General features: G+C 44.2%; 1 protein-coding gene across 1 annotated transcript; it reads left to right on the top strand.

Annotated features, from left to right (window-relative positions):
• The first annotated feature begins 1,396 nt into the window (after window positions 1-1,396).
• On the top strand, window positions 1,397-6,464 carry LOC104257000 (bone morphogenetic protein 7). Its single transcript, XM_059821496.1, has 5 exons — window positions 1,397-1,691; window positions 1,946-2,085; window positions 2,841-2,957; window positions 4,138-4,339; window positions 6,016-6,464. The coding sequence occupies exons 1-5, from the start codon at window positions 1,397-1,399 to the stop codon at window positions 6,462-6,464; spliced, it is 1,203 nt and encodes a 400-aa protein (XP_059677479.1).
• The last annotated feature ends 10,466 nt before the right edge of the window (window positions 6,465-16,930 follow it).

Genomic DNA, 16,930 nt, shown 5'->3' with positions numbered 1-16,930 from the left:
AAACTGTATCAGCAAGGTTGTCTCCTGGTGAAAAAAACATAGCAATAATAACTATCCAGATGTTTTTTTTCAAATGTGATTACAATAGCTGAAGGCTGGAATGAGTGACAGTAGGAAGGAGTCTGGAGCTGAAGAGCCCCATGGCCAAGTGCCTTAGGAACTTAAGCTTTAGAGCAGCAAAAGGTGAGTGCTTCCTGTATCAGAGCTGTTTGAACAATCTGGATTAAACCTTTTTTTTTTTTCTTCAAATGGCTAATTTGGGAGCGTGTGGAGCTGTACCTTCTTTGTCACCACCTCATTCCCCTATGGGCCCAGATGCTTGCGCAGTGCAAGTACACCTGTCTAACATAGTGTGCCTAAGCAGAGGAGCCAGAGGACATTTCTACCTGCCCCGTAACCTACTTCCCTTTGCTTTCCTGCCTGGAAAGGGAAGATGGGGCCATGTGGCTCAAGCAGAACAGGTACTGCTGAGTGAACCATCAGCAATGTATAATTGCTCCTCAATAAGTTGCCAGACTGCCTCCAAAAGGACTAGTATGCAGGATGCTTAGGGTTTGGGTTGGGGTTTTTTTTGTTTGTTTTTTTTGGAGGGGTGGGGTGGAACTCCTTTCATTAACCAAAGGGGGGAAAAAAGGCAAATTATGGAAAGCTGGTTCAGTTTTCAATTACTTAACCCTTAAAATAGCTTTTCAGAATGTGTCTGCCTCCCCCCATCCCTAGTTACTTCGAAGCCTGGCTGCTCTTGCTGCACCGCGGAGGCAGAAACCCGGACTCCGTCCCTCCCCCCTCGCCCTTGGCCGCTGTAGGGCCGGAGTTAGAGACGTGTGTAAGGGCAGGCTCTGTCCGGCGGCACGGCCGAGCCCCCCTGGTACCTGGGCCCGCACCAGGGGCAATCCTGCAGGCTGTGAAGCTGGAAGATGGAGAGGCTCACGCTCATTCTCCACTGTCCGTTTTATTGCTGTGGCAATGACAGGAAAGAGCACCCGGGATCAGCAATGCCCACATCAAAGCCTTCTTAAAAAAACAAATTTAACGAATAAGATTTTCACAGGTGCGGTCTTCTTTGCAGACACTGGGCTTCCCCTGAACCCAACAGCCCTTCCCCCGAGCCCCGGCCGGCGGCCCTCTGATGTTAACGAGCGAGCGGCGATGCCCCATTCAGCGTTTAAGTGGCCTTAATGGCCCGGGCGAGGGGCGGCCGCCCACCCCCGAGGGAAGCGGCCATCGGGGCTGAGCACCCTGCCCAGCGCCCCGCTGCGCGCACTCGCCTCGCCGCCCTCAGCCTTGGCGGGCCGGCGCCCGCGCAAGGGCCGCTGCCCCCTCACCCCGGTGCGGTCACAGCCGCGAAGCGGCGCGGGGCCCCCGCGGCGGCCTGCCCGAGCCAGCGCCGTCGGCCATGGCGGCCCGCCGGCTGTGGCTGTGGCTGGCCCTGGCCCGGCTGCTGAGCCTGCCGGCGGTGAGCGGCCTGCCCCTGCCCCCGGCCCCCGGCCCGCGGGACGAGGTCCTGGCGGCGGCCTTGCAGCGGCTGCGGGAGGTCTTCGACATCGAGGAGCTGCCGCCCGACGTCCTGCCGCGCAAGAAGCCGCCCCAGTTCATGGTGGATCTCTTCAACAGGGTGGCCGACGCCAACGGTATCACCCGCGCCCCGGGGCTGCTGGAGGGCGACGTGGTGCGCAGCTTCGAGGACCGAGGTGGGCCGGGGGCCCCGCCGGGGCCGGGGGGCGGCGGGGGCCGTGCCGGGAGGGGAATTCCCCGCAGCGGAGGGAGCAGCGGCGGCATTTCCCGAGCGGGGGAGCGGCCTCCGTGCCCGCAGCGGAGCCCCTTCGCCTCCCGCTTCGCGTACCCCCTGCAGGTTTGGGTAGACCTGGCAGCTGCTATGGAAAACGCGGGGGTGCAGCTCATTTTGCGGGGTCTTGCGTTGTCCGTAAAGAAGGCTCTCTTCCAGTTCGCGTGGACCAGTACCACTTCTACTTCGACATCAGCGCGATGGAGAAGGGTGAGCAGATGCTGAAAGCCGAGTTCAGGGTCTTCAAGCTGAAGAGGACACATGTGTCTAGAAGGTCTGACGTGAAACACTTTTGCAAAGTAAGTGGGGAAATAATCTGCCGGTTGAACACTTACTTGTGCTTCCATTTTTAGTAATACTGAAAATGAGGAGTGCAACCACTTACCACATAAACCTGCTTTGGTTTTATTTGTATTTGATTTTCTTTGCCTCCAGCATGCAAAGAGGTAGACACAAGGTTTGGACTTCGGCAGTATTCTGTCCTTTGTGTGCAATGGCAGTCAGCTCTCCCTATACCTATGTCAGACCTATCCCAAACCATACCATACTTTTCTGGGGTTTGAGATATTTTAAATTCGAATCGAAATTTGTCTGCTTGAGCTGCTCTAAAGAATAATAATAGCAATCAGGGACTCATAGGAAAATAGGGCAGGTGAGGACTCTGACGCTGAGTGTATCTGTTCCTTTGGCAAAAGGCAGGATTGGACTTTTTGCAAACCTGAAGACAAAGATTTGGAGGAACAGAAGACTTTAATGGTATTAGATGTTCAACACAGAAAGAAAAGGAATGGTCAGGATATTTTTCTATAGTATCAAACAGTCCAGCATCCTGCCTCTGAACACATCTAGAAGTAGATGTACGTAGATGTATACAAGATGTATACTTGTTTTTTTGTTAAACTGTCCAAAAACTACTTTTTGCCTGGTTTAGAATGATAGTACAGTTTTACGGCTATGATGTGGCAGAAATACACATAATCTTCATCCCCCTTGTTTTGCTGGAAGAACGATTAGTTTCATTTCTAATTGGTTTTTTTGTATTGTTCTCATCAAGGTGGAAGTGTATGAGCTCTTGGAGAGTGGAACTAAGCCACAAAAAAAACATCTCATTGCATCAAGATTATTGTCCCTGTACACAGAAGGCTGGGAAGTATTCAACGTCACACAGACAGTAAGCAGAGAATTCTGACTTAATTGTAATTCTGAATCTCTTAAGACGACAGTCAGCTTATTGCCCTTATGCTGGGTTTTGTGGTCAGTTCAAACTGAAGGACAGCAGCAGGGCGAGAAGCTTTCTCTCTGCACTTAAAAGTGCACCTGGTGCTACCTGAATCAAAGGGGAAGTGTTTATATGCTGCTAGCAGCACAGGCATGATGAGAATTGAGTAACCCAAACCTAGTCGATAGGAGGGACATCAGGCCAAGTATGTCATTGTGATTAAAACCTGTTAATCCTTAGGTTGCCAGAGGAGATGACATTGATTGTGTGCTAAGAGTAGGTTTTCATTTCTCCTTTTTATTCTGGTGACATTACTACAGAGCAGATGTGCAGTGTGCTTTAATGTTGTGTTTCTGGAATTTAACACGGTTGGATTGTTTTTCGTTTAACTTCTTCCGTAGACTTCTTTATTTGTTAGTTTCAAGATTTGTTTTGTAGATATCCTTAAACTATAAGGGCATGTGAATGCCTTTGCATAGCAAAAAAACAAACGTGGTTTAAAACATACAGTTTCCTGGGTTTAAATCTGTGCTCTCAGTGTTTTTCGTTGCCCAAGCTTTATGATCAGACTGAACAGCATGCTTGGATGATTGGTGGAGTTGCATCTGAAGTCATGATAGCCCTGCTTGAGAATGCACTGGCCTTATCTGTTACTCTGCAGTTATAACAATTAGATAAAGTAAATTTGCTTGATTGCGAGTTAATTTCTTCAAATGCCATGTTTGTTAGATTTAAATGAGTTTTAATGGTATGGAAAGTCTGGAGAGTTCATATTAAGATTGCTATGAAAAATAAATTCCTGGCTAAAGTCAGAGAGGATTTATTTTAATGTTAATTTTAACTCCTAGACTCATCTACTCACTAGATGATTAATTTCAGAGAATTTACTTCCTGTAAATGTAGCTTTGGGGAATGCATATGGTATTTCTTGGTTTTAAATGTTGAATTACTGGTTTAAATATTAACTCGATTGAGTCTCATATTATGACGGAAGTGAGGTAACTGTGTATCTATGTTCCTCCCCTCTCATAGCTTGTTGCCTGTTCCCCTTTCCTAACGTAAGTATTGCTTAATCGTAATGCTGTAATAAGAATATTGAAACAGGTTTTTTTCATTTCCCTGTCGTTACCAGGTTTCCAAGTGGGTTGGAAACAGCAGCTCCAACCATGGCTTTTTGATAACTACAACACATGTATTCAACAATAGAATTGAGCACAACCTGGTTAAGTTTGCTAAGAGCCAAGGTGCTTTGCAGGAGAGTAGAAATGCTCTCCTTGTCCTCTTCACCAACAGTAACAAACGGAGGTCTTCCAGCTTTGTGTCCTCTGCCAATAGTAAGTTCACAGGAGAGCAGCAACTCTGTTTTAGAATATGAACTCCTTGTTCATCTTCTGTTACCTTCTACTGCCTCGTGTATACCTAATCTCTAGTATTTACTTGCAGTTTTGTACAGGTTTGAAGTTCAGCATTGTCACTGATCAGAGTTTGATTTGATAGTTCTTGCTAGTAGGTCACCCACCATCTTAAGTTGCATCTCCCCTCAGAAGAACTGTGTTTGTAGGAAATATTAATAAAGCCTAGGGGCAATATGGTTTATTTTGTTTGTAAAGGGGTGGGAGTTCTATTTTTATAAATTAATATTTATATTATTTTTGTGGTGGTGAAGTTTGCATGAAAATTGTAGATTAGATTTAGTCTAAAAAAACTCAGTGATCTGGAAAACTTTGTGAAAATGCTGGTAAAGCAACTTTAAGTCGAGTTACTAAGTGCAGTTTTCAAGAGTGGAAGAGTTTGTTAAATAAGCAATTTAAACCTCTCTGTCCTTGGCTTGGTTTTTAAGCACCTATTCAACTTCAGTGACTAATTAGCATTGTGACTAAAGGCTGCTTTCATCAAAGACAATGCCCTCACCCCTTAAATTACAAAACACAGTGTCTTACCTCTCCCACTGGTCTTCCAGTGAAACCAGCTAAGGCTGGATTTTAGAGCCTGATAAATGCAAAGAGCAAAAGCTGTGAGGAGGGGCAAAAATTATTCCGATTTGCATTTGCAGGGTTTTCTGGGTAAACGATTGTATTTGCGTATTAGGAAGAAACTAGTTAGGACTCGCATCAATATTAAGAAGTAGGTGGTGAAATTGATTAAAAACAAAAATGAGGCTGGCCTGTTTATTTTTGTTTTCCAAAGAAAATTTTTATAGTGAAATCCTAGATCCCAATTTAATGAGCATCAAGCTTTGTATGGGATACTGTGCCAGGATTGAGAAATCGATACCCATTTCTCAATGAAGAAACTCCCTAGACCTTCTTGTTGTTTGTGGTCAGTGAATCTGCGCAGATTGTTCATCTACCAGCCTGTTTATCAGTGGTTTTCAGCCTCTGTACACGGATCTTGAGGTCTCCATGGACATTTATCAAGGCTTCTCAGAAGACACTTTAAGAAAGCAAACCTATTGTCAGTAAACTTCTTTCTCTAGCAGAGTTCCATAAACCTGGTGGTAATTTTTTCAGATCCAAAAATTGGAAAATATTTTTTAAAATATTGCTTTGCAGAAACACACTCTATTTTGCAAGTGTATGGGTAGAGTTCCTGAGAGGAGAATACTGGAGAGAGAAAAAGGCTGTGACCTCTACCCTCTGTTAGCACTGCTCAGTGTGATGTGTGTTGTAGGACTGGCCATATAAATACCATTCTGACCAGATTTAGCCCTGAAAAGGGCCTGTGGAGTTCACAGGATGCGTTTAGTCTGTCACTGAGCTTTTCCTTTATATTTCTGCTGAGTTGGGGCCTTTCAGGCCACAAACTGAAACACAAGATTTGGCAGTTTTTGAAATATGACTGCAATGGCAATTGAATACACACCCCTTCTAATACTTTCACAGTTTAAATGTAATTTTAAAATCTACTCTGAAGACTTTGATATAGATTTATGGAATAGACTTTCATGCTGAATACTGTACTTAGGAAATTAATTTATTTTGAGAAAGATTAACACACAACTTCCTTTCAGAACCAGAGATGAACCCTGCCAAAAGTGATGCTTCACGCGTGCCTCATGAAACTCAGGTCATCGAAGGCAGCAGTGCAAGCATGAGCAGGAGACCTCGAGCTGCTGCAATCCCTTCTGCCAAAAGCCAGGTAACAGCATGTCATCGAAGGGAACTCTATGTTGACTTCCATGCTATTGGCTGGTCAGGATGGATTATTTACCCAAGTGGATACAATGCATTTTATTGCAGAGGATCCTGTCTCTTCCCCTTGGGGGAAAGTCTAAATGCAACAAACCATGCTACAGTTCAGTCCATAGTCCATACACTTCAACTGTCTGAAGATGTCAGCACGCCCTGCTGTGTGCCAGATGAACTGAAGTCCCTCAATCTTCTCTACTTCGATGACAAAGAGAATGTGGTCCTTAAAAATTACAAAGACATGGTGGCAACAAGGTGTGGTTGTCACTAGCAGGACTTCTTTTTGTCTGCATTTGGCATACATCTCCATTTAGTTCCCTGTTTGCCACTGAAGATAGCAAGGGAGACGGCATTTCAGTTTACAGAACAGGAAAGCCAGAAGCTCAGATGTGCTTCAAATCCTTTTCCCCTCACCACGGCTGTGTGGAAAGGTGTTTAAGGCTGGCTTTCAAAGAGCCATGGGCTTCTGGAGGGTATGCTGACTTGCATGGAGAGCACTTTGGGTGCCTGTACACCAGAGGAAACCGTTAAAAACAGGAACTTGCTATGTGAAGGAGCTAAAACACATTCAGTTGAGTGTTCAAATTAAAATCTTGTTCTGTATATTGAGGCTCAGAATTTCCTACAATTTAACAGGCATGGTATCCTGCCTCAATCCAGGATGGGATGCAGGTCTCTTAGTAATACAACCTTGCTCAGTTTTTACTGCATGATCCAGTGGGGATGTACACTCCTACATAGAGCTTTCAGGATAAGTGCTTGCCCAGAGCTAATCTCAGAGGCCTCTACCATCTACAGCTTATGCATTACCTACCCAGAAATGCACTTCTTCCCCCGGTTCTTTATGCAGCTCTACCAAATTCAGAGACCTCATTGTAAATCCCCCTGGGACTTGCTAGCCAATCCAAGGGAACACATAGGTCAGGATTTGTCTGGGAATCAGCAAACCTGGCTTCCGACTCAGGGCTGCACCTCTGTATGATGAAGGGTCAGCCAGTCCTCCTCTTTGTAAAACCATTCTCTTCCACCATGCTCTGCTGTGGCTGTTAGGCTGTGTGGCAGCAGAGATTACCTTTGTGCATTTATACAGTGGCTGTACAATGGGATCCTAAGCTTGGGTCAGAGTCCCCATAGTTCAGCAGGAAGAAAGAAGACCGCTAAGCTTTGGAGGTCCATGAGAACATGCTGGATGCTGGCCTGGTCCTGTGTCTGAGGCAAGTTTGATGAAAGGTACTCACTGATTCCCTTCCATTCTTACTTGAAGAATAGGACGTAAACTTGGAAGGGGCCCCCTGAGGTCTTTCAGTCTTGCTACAATTTAATGCAGATAACCAGCCCATTGCAGTTCCTCAGTCAACTCATTGAGTTGTAACTTAAGCCTGGTTAGGTTTCTTGTCTCCATTAATCCTTGAAGGACGTAGACTTCTCACAGAATGTGACATTTCTCGTCACAGTTTCTACCCACGAGAGAGGGTAGAAATGGAGAATTTTTTTACTCCAATGAGATTAAAAAAAAAAAAATTATTTATGTAAATGTTTTTCTTTCTGTAAATACTGATGTCTGTAATACATTTATCTTATTTAAAACACAAACACTTGGAGTATATTAACTTAATCTGTAATATAAAATGTTAATTTTCAAATAAACATAATGTAACATTGGTCTGGTTTTTTGTGTTGTATTTGAATCTTCTTCCTAGAGTCATGAATCAAGTACTTTTCCAGAAGAGAGGACATTCTCAATGGCTTCAGTGGGCACTGTATCAAGTCCTCTGACTCCACGTCAAGGAGTATAATGGATAAGAAGAGTAGATGTGTTTCCTTTCAGGGAGGATCCAGTAATTATTCCTGAAGTGAAACTCCCACTGAAGCTTTTTGTAACTCTCACCTGAGTTAGTGATCAAAGCCCTTCAAGTTGGTCCTCAACTTAACATACCTGAGATAGTTTCAATTTTCTTGGTGTGTAAGGCCTATTTTTCATGTATGTTGTATATCTTGGGATGCCTTCATTAAAATTTCACTAACTTGGAAAGCCTGGACAAAAGAAATACTGTTATTCACAGATAGAATATATGGATGAGAAGGCTGTGCCCCACTATGTGTAGGCCAGGCATGTGCTTATCAGAACTACAGCCTGGAATGGGTGGAGTAGAGGAGCCTGAGCAAGACAAGGATTTAGAAAGGATGGCATGCATGGGTCAGTGTGGAGAGAAGGGTTTTCTCCTGCCTAGTTGTTTCTCTGGAAGGCTGCAGAGGCTGTTGTAAGTATCAGCAGAGCTGTGACATTCCAATGTCAGAACAGCTCCAAGAGCAGGTCTTGCTGCTGGGAACAGCAGTAAAAGCAAAGGACTTGGTGCTCAGTCCAGGCTGGAACAGGCAGTGGAAGGAAGTTCAGAAAGCTCATTTCTGTGAGGGGCAAAAGGCTTGATTCCCCCAAGTCAGGGAAACAGGCTCTGATAGCACTCCTGTATTTCCATCCAGCAGATCATGTGTTGAACTGGTGGTGTGTGAGCTATGTGGTGCAGGCACAGGGACTCCAGTAGGACTGAATGTTTCAAACCCGCTGGACGTAACCAGCATGGCAGAACAAAAGTGTTCGTCCTTTCTGCATTATTGCCATGCTAACCACACTGCCTTGTGTTCAGAATTCCCAGACAAATGGCCAAAATCTTCCTCTGCCTATGTAAAACTACTCTGTAGGGCGGGGGGGGAAAAAAAAAAAGAAAAAAAAAAAAAAGGTGTTTTGATCTTGATATATGGTCCCCCTGGTAAAGTGGAATATAAATGTGGTAGCAGGGTGGTGCTAACTGCTGCATCAGCCACGCCCAGCCATTGGATTCAGTGCCATCGGCAAAGGGACTTTGGAAAGTGTAAAGGGTCATCATCTCACTCGACTGGTTTATTTCCCAGTCTGCTGTTTTGCACTTTTCCCTTTTAACTGCAAAAGTATCTGTGGTGTTTCAAGTCTGTAGGAACCACACTTTGGGAGTGGGAAAATGTATCTACAGTGAGAGTCCAGACAAGGTAATTTCTGAATGGTGACTTCAGCTGATGTTATCTATGCTTCTGTTGGTAGGGGCCCTAAGAACTGAAGTCAGGAGTTTTCACTGCCAAATAACACTAGGAGAAGGACTGCATTTGGAACGGACTAGCTGAGCCAGGTTCTGCGTCCAGCACACTCCAGTCTTCTGTCCGTGACATGACAAATGCTTCTAGCACCATCAGCTGTGTATCAGCTGCATCCTTCACTGCTCAACTCAGAGAATTGTCCATTTTCTCCAGGGTATTTTAATGGTTTTCTTCTTGTTTCAGATGACAAGGGGAAAAAAAGGAAAATTTTCTATTGAAAAGTAAGTATGATTAATAAATAAATGATGGGTACCCTGAATATTAGCTAACATAGTGCTGCCCTACAATAGGTGAAATATGCACAGTCAAGCTAGGAGCACTCAGTAGTTTTGCACACGTTAAATTATTTTTTTTCTGCACCACTCAACATAGTCTCATTATGCCCCATTAAACCCTGATAATTAAAACAAAATATATTGGAATTGTTTATCCTGGACTTTGTAAGGAAATGAGGTTCATAATAATGCCAAGGGAAAAAATTTACACTACACCAGAACTTGTAATTAGAATAACAATTAAGCACAAGTATGCTCTTCTTTTTTTTGTGGTTTTTTTTTTGTTGTTGTTGTTTTTTGGTTTTTTGTGGGTTTTTTGGTTTTGGGTTTTTTTTAGAATAAAGGTACATTTTATTGTTATTCATTAACTGAAGTAAGTAAGAATTCCAAAATAAGAAATGCTACACTATGGAATCTTGGTTTAATCAGAACATCATATGGTTAGTTGGCATACCAAAAAGCAACAGCTAGGGTGTGGAGGGAATAGGGGTACCGAGGGCACAGCTACAGCAGGTGCGGGGCTGTCTGAGCCGGCTCAGCTGGTGGCTGGAAGTAAAGTGCCCTGTTAGCCATTCACAGTGGTGCATCTGTACAGCACTCAGCTCTGCAACTCAGGGTCTGCTGGCTTGGATCTCTGACAGCTCATGGGTCCCCGCACCCTCCTCATAGCATGGGATCAGTGTGATTCTGCAATGGTAAATAACACACCTTGCATTTTATACCCACAGGCACATGGAAAGCACGATTTCAGAGGCAGAAAGACTCAGACAACGCCTAAGAAGAGAATCCAAGCCCATGGTAAAGCTGTAGGGTTATGCTGAATGCCATGATCAAGAGTTTGGCCCGGGGTTTGGAACTAAAGAGGTCCAGGTATGTGAGGTATGTGCGGTCACACTCATTATTGCATAAGGTGGGGACAGCACTAAACCTGGCCCTGACAATACTGCGGTGGGATTGTGGTCCCATTCTTTCCATTCTTTTCACTTATTTTTTGACCTTGTGTTTAGAGATGTTCTATAACAGGATGGTAGTAGGATCTGAGTATGTTGAGGGTAAAAGCTAATGGTAAAGAGCACAAATCCACAGGAGATCAGACTTCCATGGTCTCCTGTTTGTAGAAATGTTTGTTTTAAGGGATTTCTGTGGTGCTCCTGTCACGAGGTATAGATGACAGGAAGGTGCTTCTTGGCACTGAAGTAGGGGGAGGGATATGCAGGGGGTGTCCTGGGGCGGGTAAGGGAGAAGGGATGGGCTTTGGGAAATTGGTCTGGGATGGTTTCCTTTGTGGGAGGGGAGATAACTTAAATGTGCCTGCCCTGAGGAAGCTGGAGCACAGCAGCGCTGTAAGCAGCTGAAAAGCCTCTGCTCTATTCTGTCTGCTCTGCAGGCTTGAAAATGGTGTTCAGTATAAGGCATCCAGTTAGGAATGCTCTGAGTTGTTTCCAGACTTCCTGGGGTAGTTACTATAGTTCCTGTTCGTGTAGGAAATGGGGCATTTATGTGCTTTACTTGAAAGACCCATGGAGGATAGTATTTTATTCATAGCCCTGGAGCTTGTCTCCTGAAAAGAGAGAAGAGAAGCTGGGTGCCTAATCTCCAGGGCTTTCCCACACATACAGAATCCTCCAGATTATCTCCAGTCCCTTTAAGATCACACATGCAAATATATACACGCAAATGCGTGTATACATGCCGGTTCTTTCTTATGTACACCCATGAGCACATATGTTCATGATCAGAGGCAGCGTCCCTCCTGGTTCATCCCAAACTGCTTCCCAAAGGACTGTGCTACTTATCCATAACTGAGGTGGAGAGCTCGGGGCTAATTTGAGAACATTGCCACATCCAGAGGGTGTATGCAATGGCTTTGTGCAAAAGTATGTCACACCTAGGCCATTTCTCCCTTTTGGCGTTGAGTATAGCTCACCTCCAAGGAGAGTAGTTAGCAGGTGTGAATCGACTTTTGGTGAATGAGACAATTGTGCCTTAAAGCTGCTATATAATGATTTCTTTCTTCCTACTGGGTTTATTGCTAGAAACCATTCACAGAATAAGAGGGACTGCTAACTTTCTGTTGTCACAAGAATATGTGCGGCTATAGATTCATGGAGATACTACCGACCTAATTCAGAGCTAGATCACAGCCTGTCTTGGTTCTGGAAAACAAAAGCTGTAAGTTTTGTCTGTAAGTGGGAAAATGACCTGTTACTGAGAAGTGATTAGCCTTTAACTGAAACCATGTTTTGGTGATGCTGTAAATTCAGGCCTCATGACACAAAGCAGTGTTATGGCATAAATCCCAGTACACTGCTTCACATCTGCTCACAAAAATCTTGTTTGGTTAACTATCAGGTTAAACAGAGTTGTCAGGCAGCATAAAACCGGTGTGTAGACTCTGTACTGTGATCCACATAGGAATCAACTGTTTGTCCATGTCAAATTTTCTGCTGAATGTGCTGAGCCAGTGTTGGTGGCCAGGGAACTGTGTCCTCAAAAGCCATAGAAAAAAAAATTAAGTATAGTTTCCCCAAAACATGTCTAAAATTCCCTGGGGTTAAATCAAGCTAAGCATTGGACCAGCTTTCCTAATGGGAAAAGCCCTACAGGCCAAAGTGCTGCTGGGAATAAACAATCAAAATTTTCAGAATAAGCAGTGAATTCTGTGTCTCCACTGCTACTCCCAGGATTCCCATTTTACTGCTGGAGTCCAGGCTGTAAGTGGAAGGTGTCATGATTTTAGTGGTTCAAAATCAGAAATAGAACAGATGATGTTGCAAGAAAAATAATTGAGCAATAGGAGTTAAAACTCTGATTTCTTGACTGAAGAGACAGGCATTTCCTGTTAGAACTAAGACATCATTTCTGTTTAAAAAAACCAACCAAACACAAGTAGTTAGATACTCCACTCGATATCTAACTTAGCTAGATCAACCGATACCTTCTGAGACTTTTTTCAATTTATTTAGTAAGAATTATGCTTTCTGTACCACAAAAAGAAGAAAACTATGCACCATGTTGGGGGAATGGAAGAAGTAATTTAGTTTGCCATTCGTAAAATACTCCTGTGCTTGATTTATCAAAACTACTCAAGAATAGAATCACAGAAAAAAAATAGGCTGGAAAATGGCCTCTGGATATCATCTTTGTCCAATTTTCTGATCAAAGCAGGGTTGACTCCAAAGTCAGAGCAGGGTGCTCAGGACCCTGTCCGGGTGAGTTATGTATATCTCAAAAGATGGCGATCTGACAATGTCTCTTGGCCCCTGTCCCAGTGCACATCCACTCTCAGCGTGAGTATTTCCCTTGACCTCATGACTATGCTCTTGCTAATGCAACCCAAAAGGGGGTTAGGAGTTAGTGTTCAGCACTGCATAGGTGTACCAAGGGCATATCATCAAGTCCTTATCTGCAAGGATCCCTGGATAACCTAAGGAGACAGCCCCTGACCTGTGCCAATATATGGGGTTGTTCCCTCCCAGGATGAAGACTTTGCATTTGATGAACTCCACGTGGTTCTTGTTGCTTCCTATCCTGAATAATTTTCCATTTCCTAAATATGCTATTTAGTTTTACCACTGGATTTTGACAGAGTTTTTCTGCTTCTTTTGTCACAAAGATTTTGTCTTAATAAAAAAATTCCAAAAAATCACATTTATTTTAAGATTATGACAATGCAAATGCATTTCTAAATTCTCCAATGTTTCTCTGGAAATTCACAGTTCCTGAGTGAACCTGTTTACATTTACAATTTACCCTGGAAAGTTCAGATGGGTTGGCTCAATAATTGCATTGATTACAAAATGAAAGTAGTTGGCTTATTTTCATATGGTATTGTAAAACTAGGTAAAACTTTGCTCTCTAGTTTTCTGGTGGAAAATGGGTCAGCAGATAACTAACGTATACTTATGATTTCTGAGATGGATTATTTCTCCTAGATTATAATAAGCTCCTGTTTCAAAATATAATTTATAACTATCATTGCAGTGACATTCTTTCTGATTCACATTGTCACAGGTGCTGCATTTTCAGCCCTTGTTTTACAGGCTCAAGTCCTATTACTGACTGTAGCTAGTGACTTCTACCAAGATGGGGGTTTGACCTGGACATTGGACTGCTTCTCATGTGCGTGGGCTGGCTGGTGGCTGAGACCTAGAGAAAACAGGGCTGGGATTCACTTCACCCAACTTCAGATACTGACAACACAGGCACCAACATGTGATCAAATTAATCCCACCCTGAGTGGCTTACCTGGAGTCCTGTAAAAGCCTGGTAATCTTACTGCTGGACCATAAGACGACCTTCCCACTGGCAGAATAGTGATGACAGGCACTCACCAAGTGACATTTTCAAACTGGCCTGAGAGCTTCGGGAGCCGAAAATTGCTGTACAGGTGGATGGGAGTCAGAGGCTGCAGCACACTTGCCATTTCCCCCTGCCCACCAGCTCCCTCCCCTGGAGGCTGCTGCCACAGCTGATGTGCTGCGCTTGAGGGGGGTCCACGGCCGCTAAAGGCACCATCTGGCTTCTCATATTGGTTTATGAATGCAACAGCTCAGAAGCTGTTTCAAAGACAGCAGTCTTCGGTAAATGGACAGGACAGACCATGGTCACACACCGGACACCAACTGCCTCTGTGGCTCAACACCTTCCAGCCTCACTGCTGTCCTGCAGCAGGTACTGCACAGGAATGGGCAGAAATATTTCTCCCTCTTGCATGAGAATTTTCGGGGTCAAGCAGTCAGATCAGCTTTCAAGTTTTTGCAAGCCGAAAAGCTAAAAGAAAAATTTTACTAAAAAAAATAATTTCAGAGTTCCGTAATATTTTATTCTGATTTCAACAACATAATTTTACATTTGTAATTTGAAGTAATTTTAGGATTTTCTTCATTACAAGTGCCTTTTGAATATTTTGAAAACAAAATGTCAAAAGGGCAGGGTTTTTTTCTGTGAATGGCTTCAGTATTCAAAGCTCAACATTTAATTTTTTTAAAAGAAAATAGTTAAAATATTCTGAAGAGGTTCATTCTCATTCTGGGCAGCAAGAGAGATGTGTTCTGAGACTTGTGATTACAACTCAAATGCACATATAAAATGTGAATGTAAACTTTGAATGTATAAATGTAACTTGCCTAAGGACAGGCTAAGAAAATAAACGTAATTTAAAAAAAATAAAATAAAATGAAGGTTTAAACATTGCAAACCCTAAATAAACTCCAGAAGAATGCCAGCAGCGTTCTCTGCTCCCATCCAGGCAGCATAAACAAACTGATTAACAGCATGACCATGGCCATTCCACTTCTCCTGTTGTTTCTTGGATGACAGCTCGTGAATATATCGCTTGCTTCTCAAGCAAGGCCAGCCTTAGGTACAAGAAGTCCATCAGCTGCCCAGAGCTCTGTGCTCCTCAAGGCCACCCAACCTTTCCTTCTTCCATATGCTATCATCAGATCAGCACTTTGTGGTAACTGCTGTGTGCTGACCATCTCCTGTGCAGAAGCTCCCAAGGTAGTTTATGCCTCTAGGTAAGTGACCTTGCAAGTTCCATGATGTGCGATAATTTGTTTCTGTTCAAAGTCCTGTCTGAAGCCTTCCTGACTTATTTCACCAAATGCTCCAAGGTGCCAGAGACAGGGATAGGACCGGCATTTGAAGGTAAGAAAATGGGACAAAGGGCACAGGAAAGGGCGGAGGGAGGGCTTTGTGGTCCTAGTTTAAGGAAATATATTGGGAAAGATAAGATTCATGAAGCTGGAGTTGAAAGGCTGAAAGGCAATACGGATGGTCTCTCAAGTTGAATCTTTTTTAGAATGCTTTAGGACCCTGGCCTAAATTTTGCATGATCCTGTATTGCCTTGTTCTTAAGCCCAAAGAATGAATTTACAATTTCCTCCTTTCCTTCGTTCATGTAATATTCAGCTTGTTTAAATTTTTCCATCTCATTCTCTGAATCAACACCTCTCTGAACATCAGTGAACACCACTATCAGTGTTTCAGTAATGCCTTTCATTAGAATTACTCTAGCACAGAGCATCCAGATCCTTAGAAATAACTCCAGAGGGATTTGGATGGAGAAAGACCTAGTCCTAGCTTCCCATTGAATCAAATATTAAGAGGTGGAGCGGGAATGAGCTTGAACTTAAGCATGGTTAAAAGGGTGAGCTGAAGGACTGAGGAGGTGTTACACATAAACTATGTCATCCACCCACCATGAGAAGAAGAAAAAGGGGGAAAGGAAGGTTTTAATCCTTTCTTTGTGCTATTTCACAGAATAAGCACAAAGGTTTACCTTCTTGATACTAAGGTAAAGATTTGGCTTTATCCTACTTGGCAAAGAACAAGACCATGATAGCATCAAAATACCTATCCAGCTAGCATAAACATGGTGTTGGACCATCTCTGTCCTCAGCTAGAGATCTGAGACAAGTTTATTCTGCCAGAAAGCCAATTATTCTGTCTTGTTAACACAAGGAGTTGGGGAGAAGTCAAGAGAGCATGTCTCTGGAAAAGGTGAGTGTGGTGGGTTGACCCTGGCTGGATCGCTCCCCCTCCTCAGCTGGGCAGGGGAGAGAAAATATAACTAAAGGGTCAAGACAAGGACAGGGAGATCACTCGCCAATTACCATCACAGGCAAAACAGGCTCTACTTGGGTAAATTAGTTTAATTTTTTACCAATCAAAATCAGAGCCTGATAACGAGAAATAAACCCTAATCTTAAAAACAGCTTCCCCCCACCCCTCCCTTCTTCCTGGTCTTAACTTCACTCCTGATTTTCTCTACCTCCTCTCCCCAAGCAGCACAGGGGACGGGGAATGTAGGTTGCTGCTCCTTCCTCCTCATGCTCTTCCCCTGCTCCAGTGTGGAGTGCCTCCCACGGGAGACAGTTCTCCACAAACTTCTCCAACATGGATCCTTCCCATGGGCTGCAGTTCTTCATGAACTGCTCCAGCATGGGTCTTTTCCAAAGGGTGCAGTGCTTCAGGAACAGACTGCTCCAGTGTGGGTCCCCTGTGGGGTCACAAGTCCTGCCAGCAAACCTGCTCCATCATGGGCTCCTCTCTCCACGGGTCCTCAGGTCCTGCCAGGAGCCTGCTCCAGCATGGGCTTCCCACGGGGTCATAGCCTCCTTCAGGTGCATACACCTGCTCTGGCGTGGGGTCCTCCATGGGCTGCAGGGGCACAGCCTGCCTCACCGTGGTCCTCACCACGGGCTGCAGGGGAATCTCTGCTCTGGCACCTGGAGCATCTCCTCCCCCTCCTTCTTCACTGACCTTGGTGTCTGCAGAGTTGTTTCTCTCACATAGTCTCACTCCTCTCTTCTTCGGCTGCCATTGC

The sequence above is a fragment of the Gavia stellata genome, chromosome 9 (assembly GCF_030936135.1).
Source record: "Gavia stellata isolate bGavSte3 chromosome 9, bGavSte3.hap2, whole genome shotgun sequence".
Classification (NCBI taxonomy): domain Eukaryota; kingdom Metazoa; phylum Chordata; class Aves; order Gaviiformes; family Gaviidae; genus Gavia; species Gavia stellata.
The sequence above is the reverse complement of the archived record's forward strand: the minus strand, read 5'-3'. Positions and strand labels throughout refer to the sequence as shown.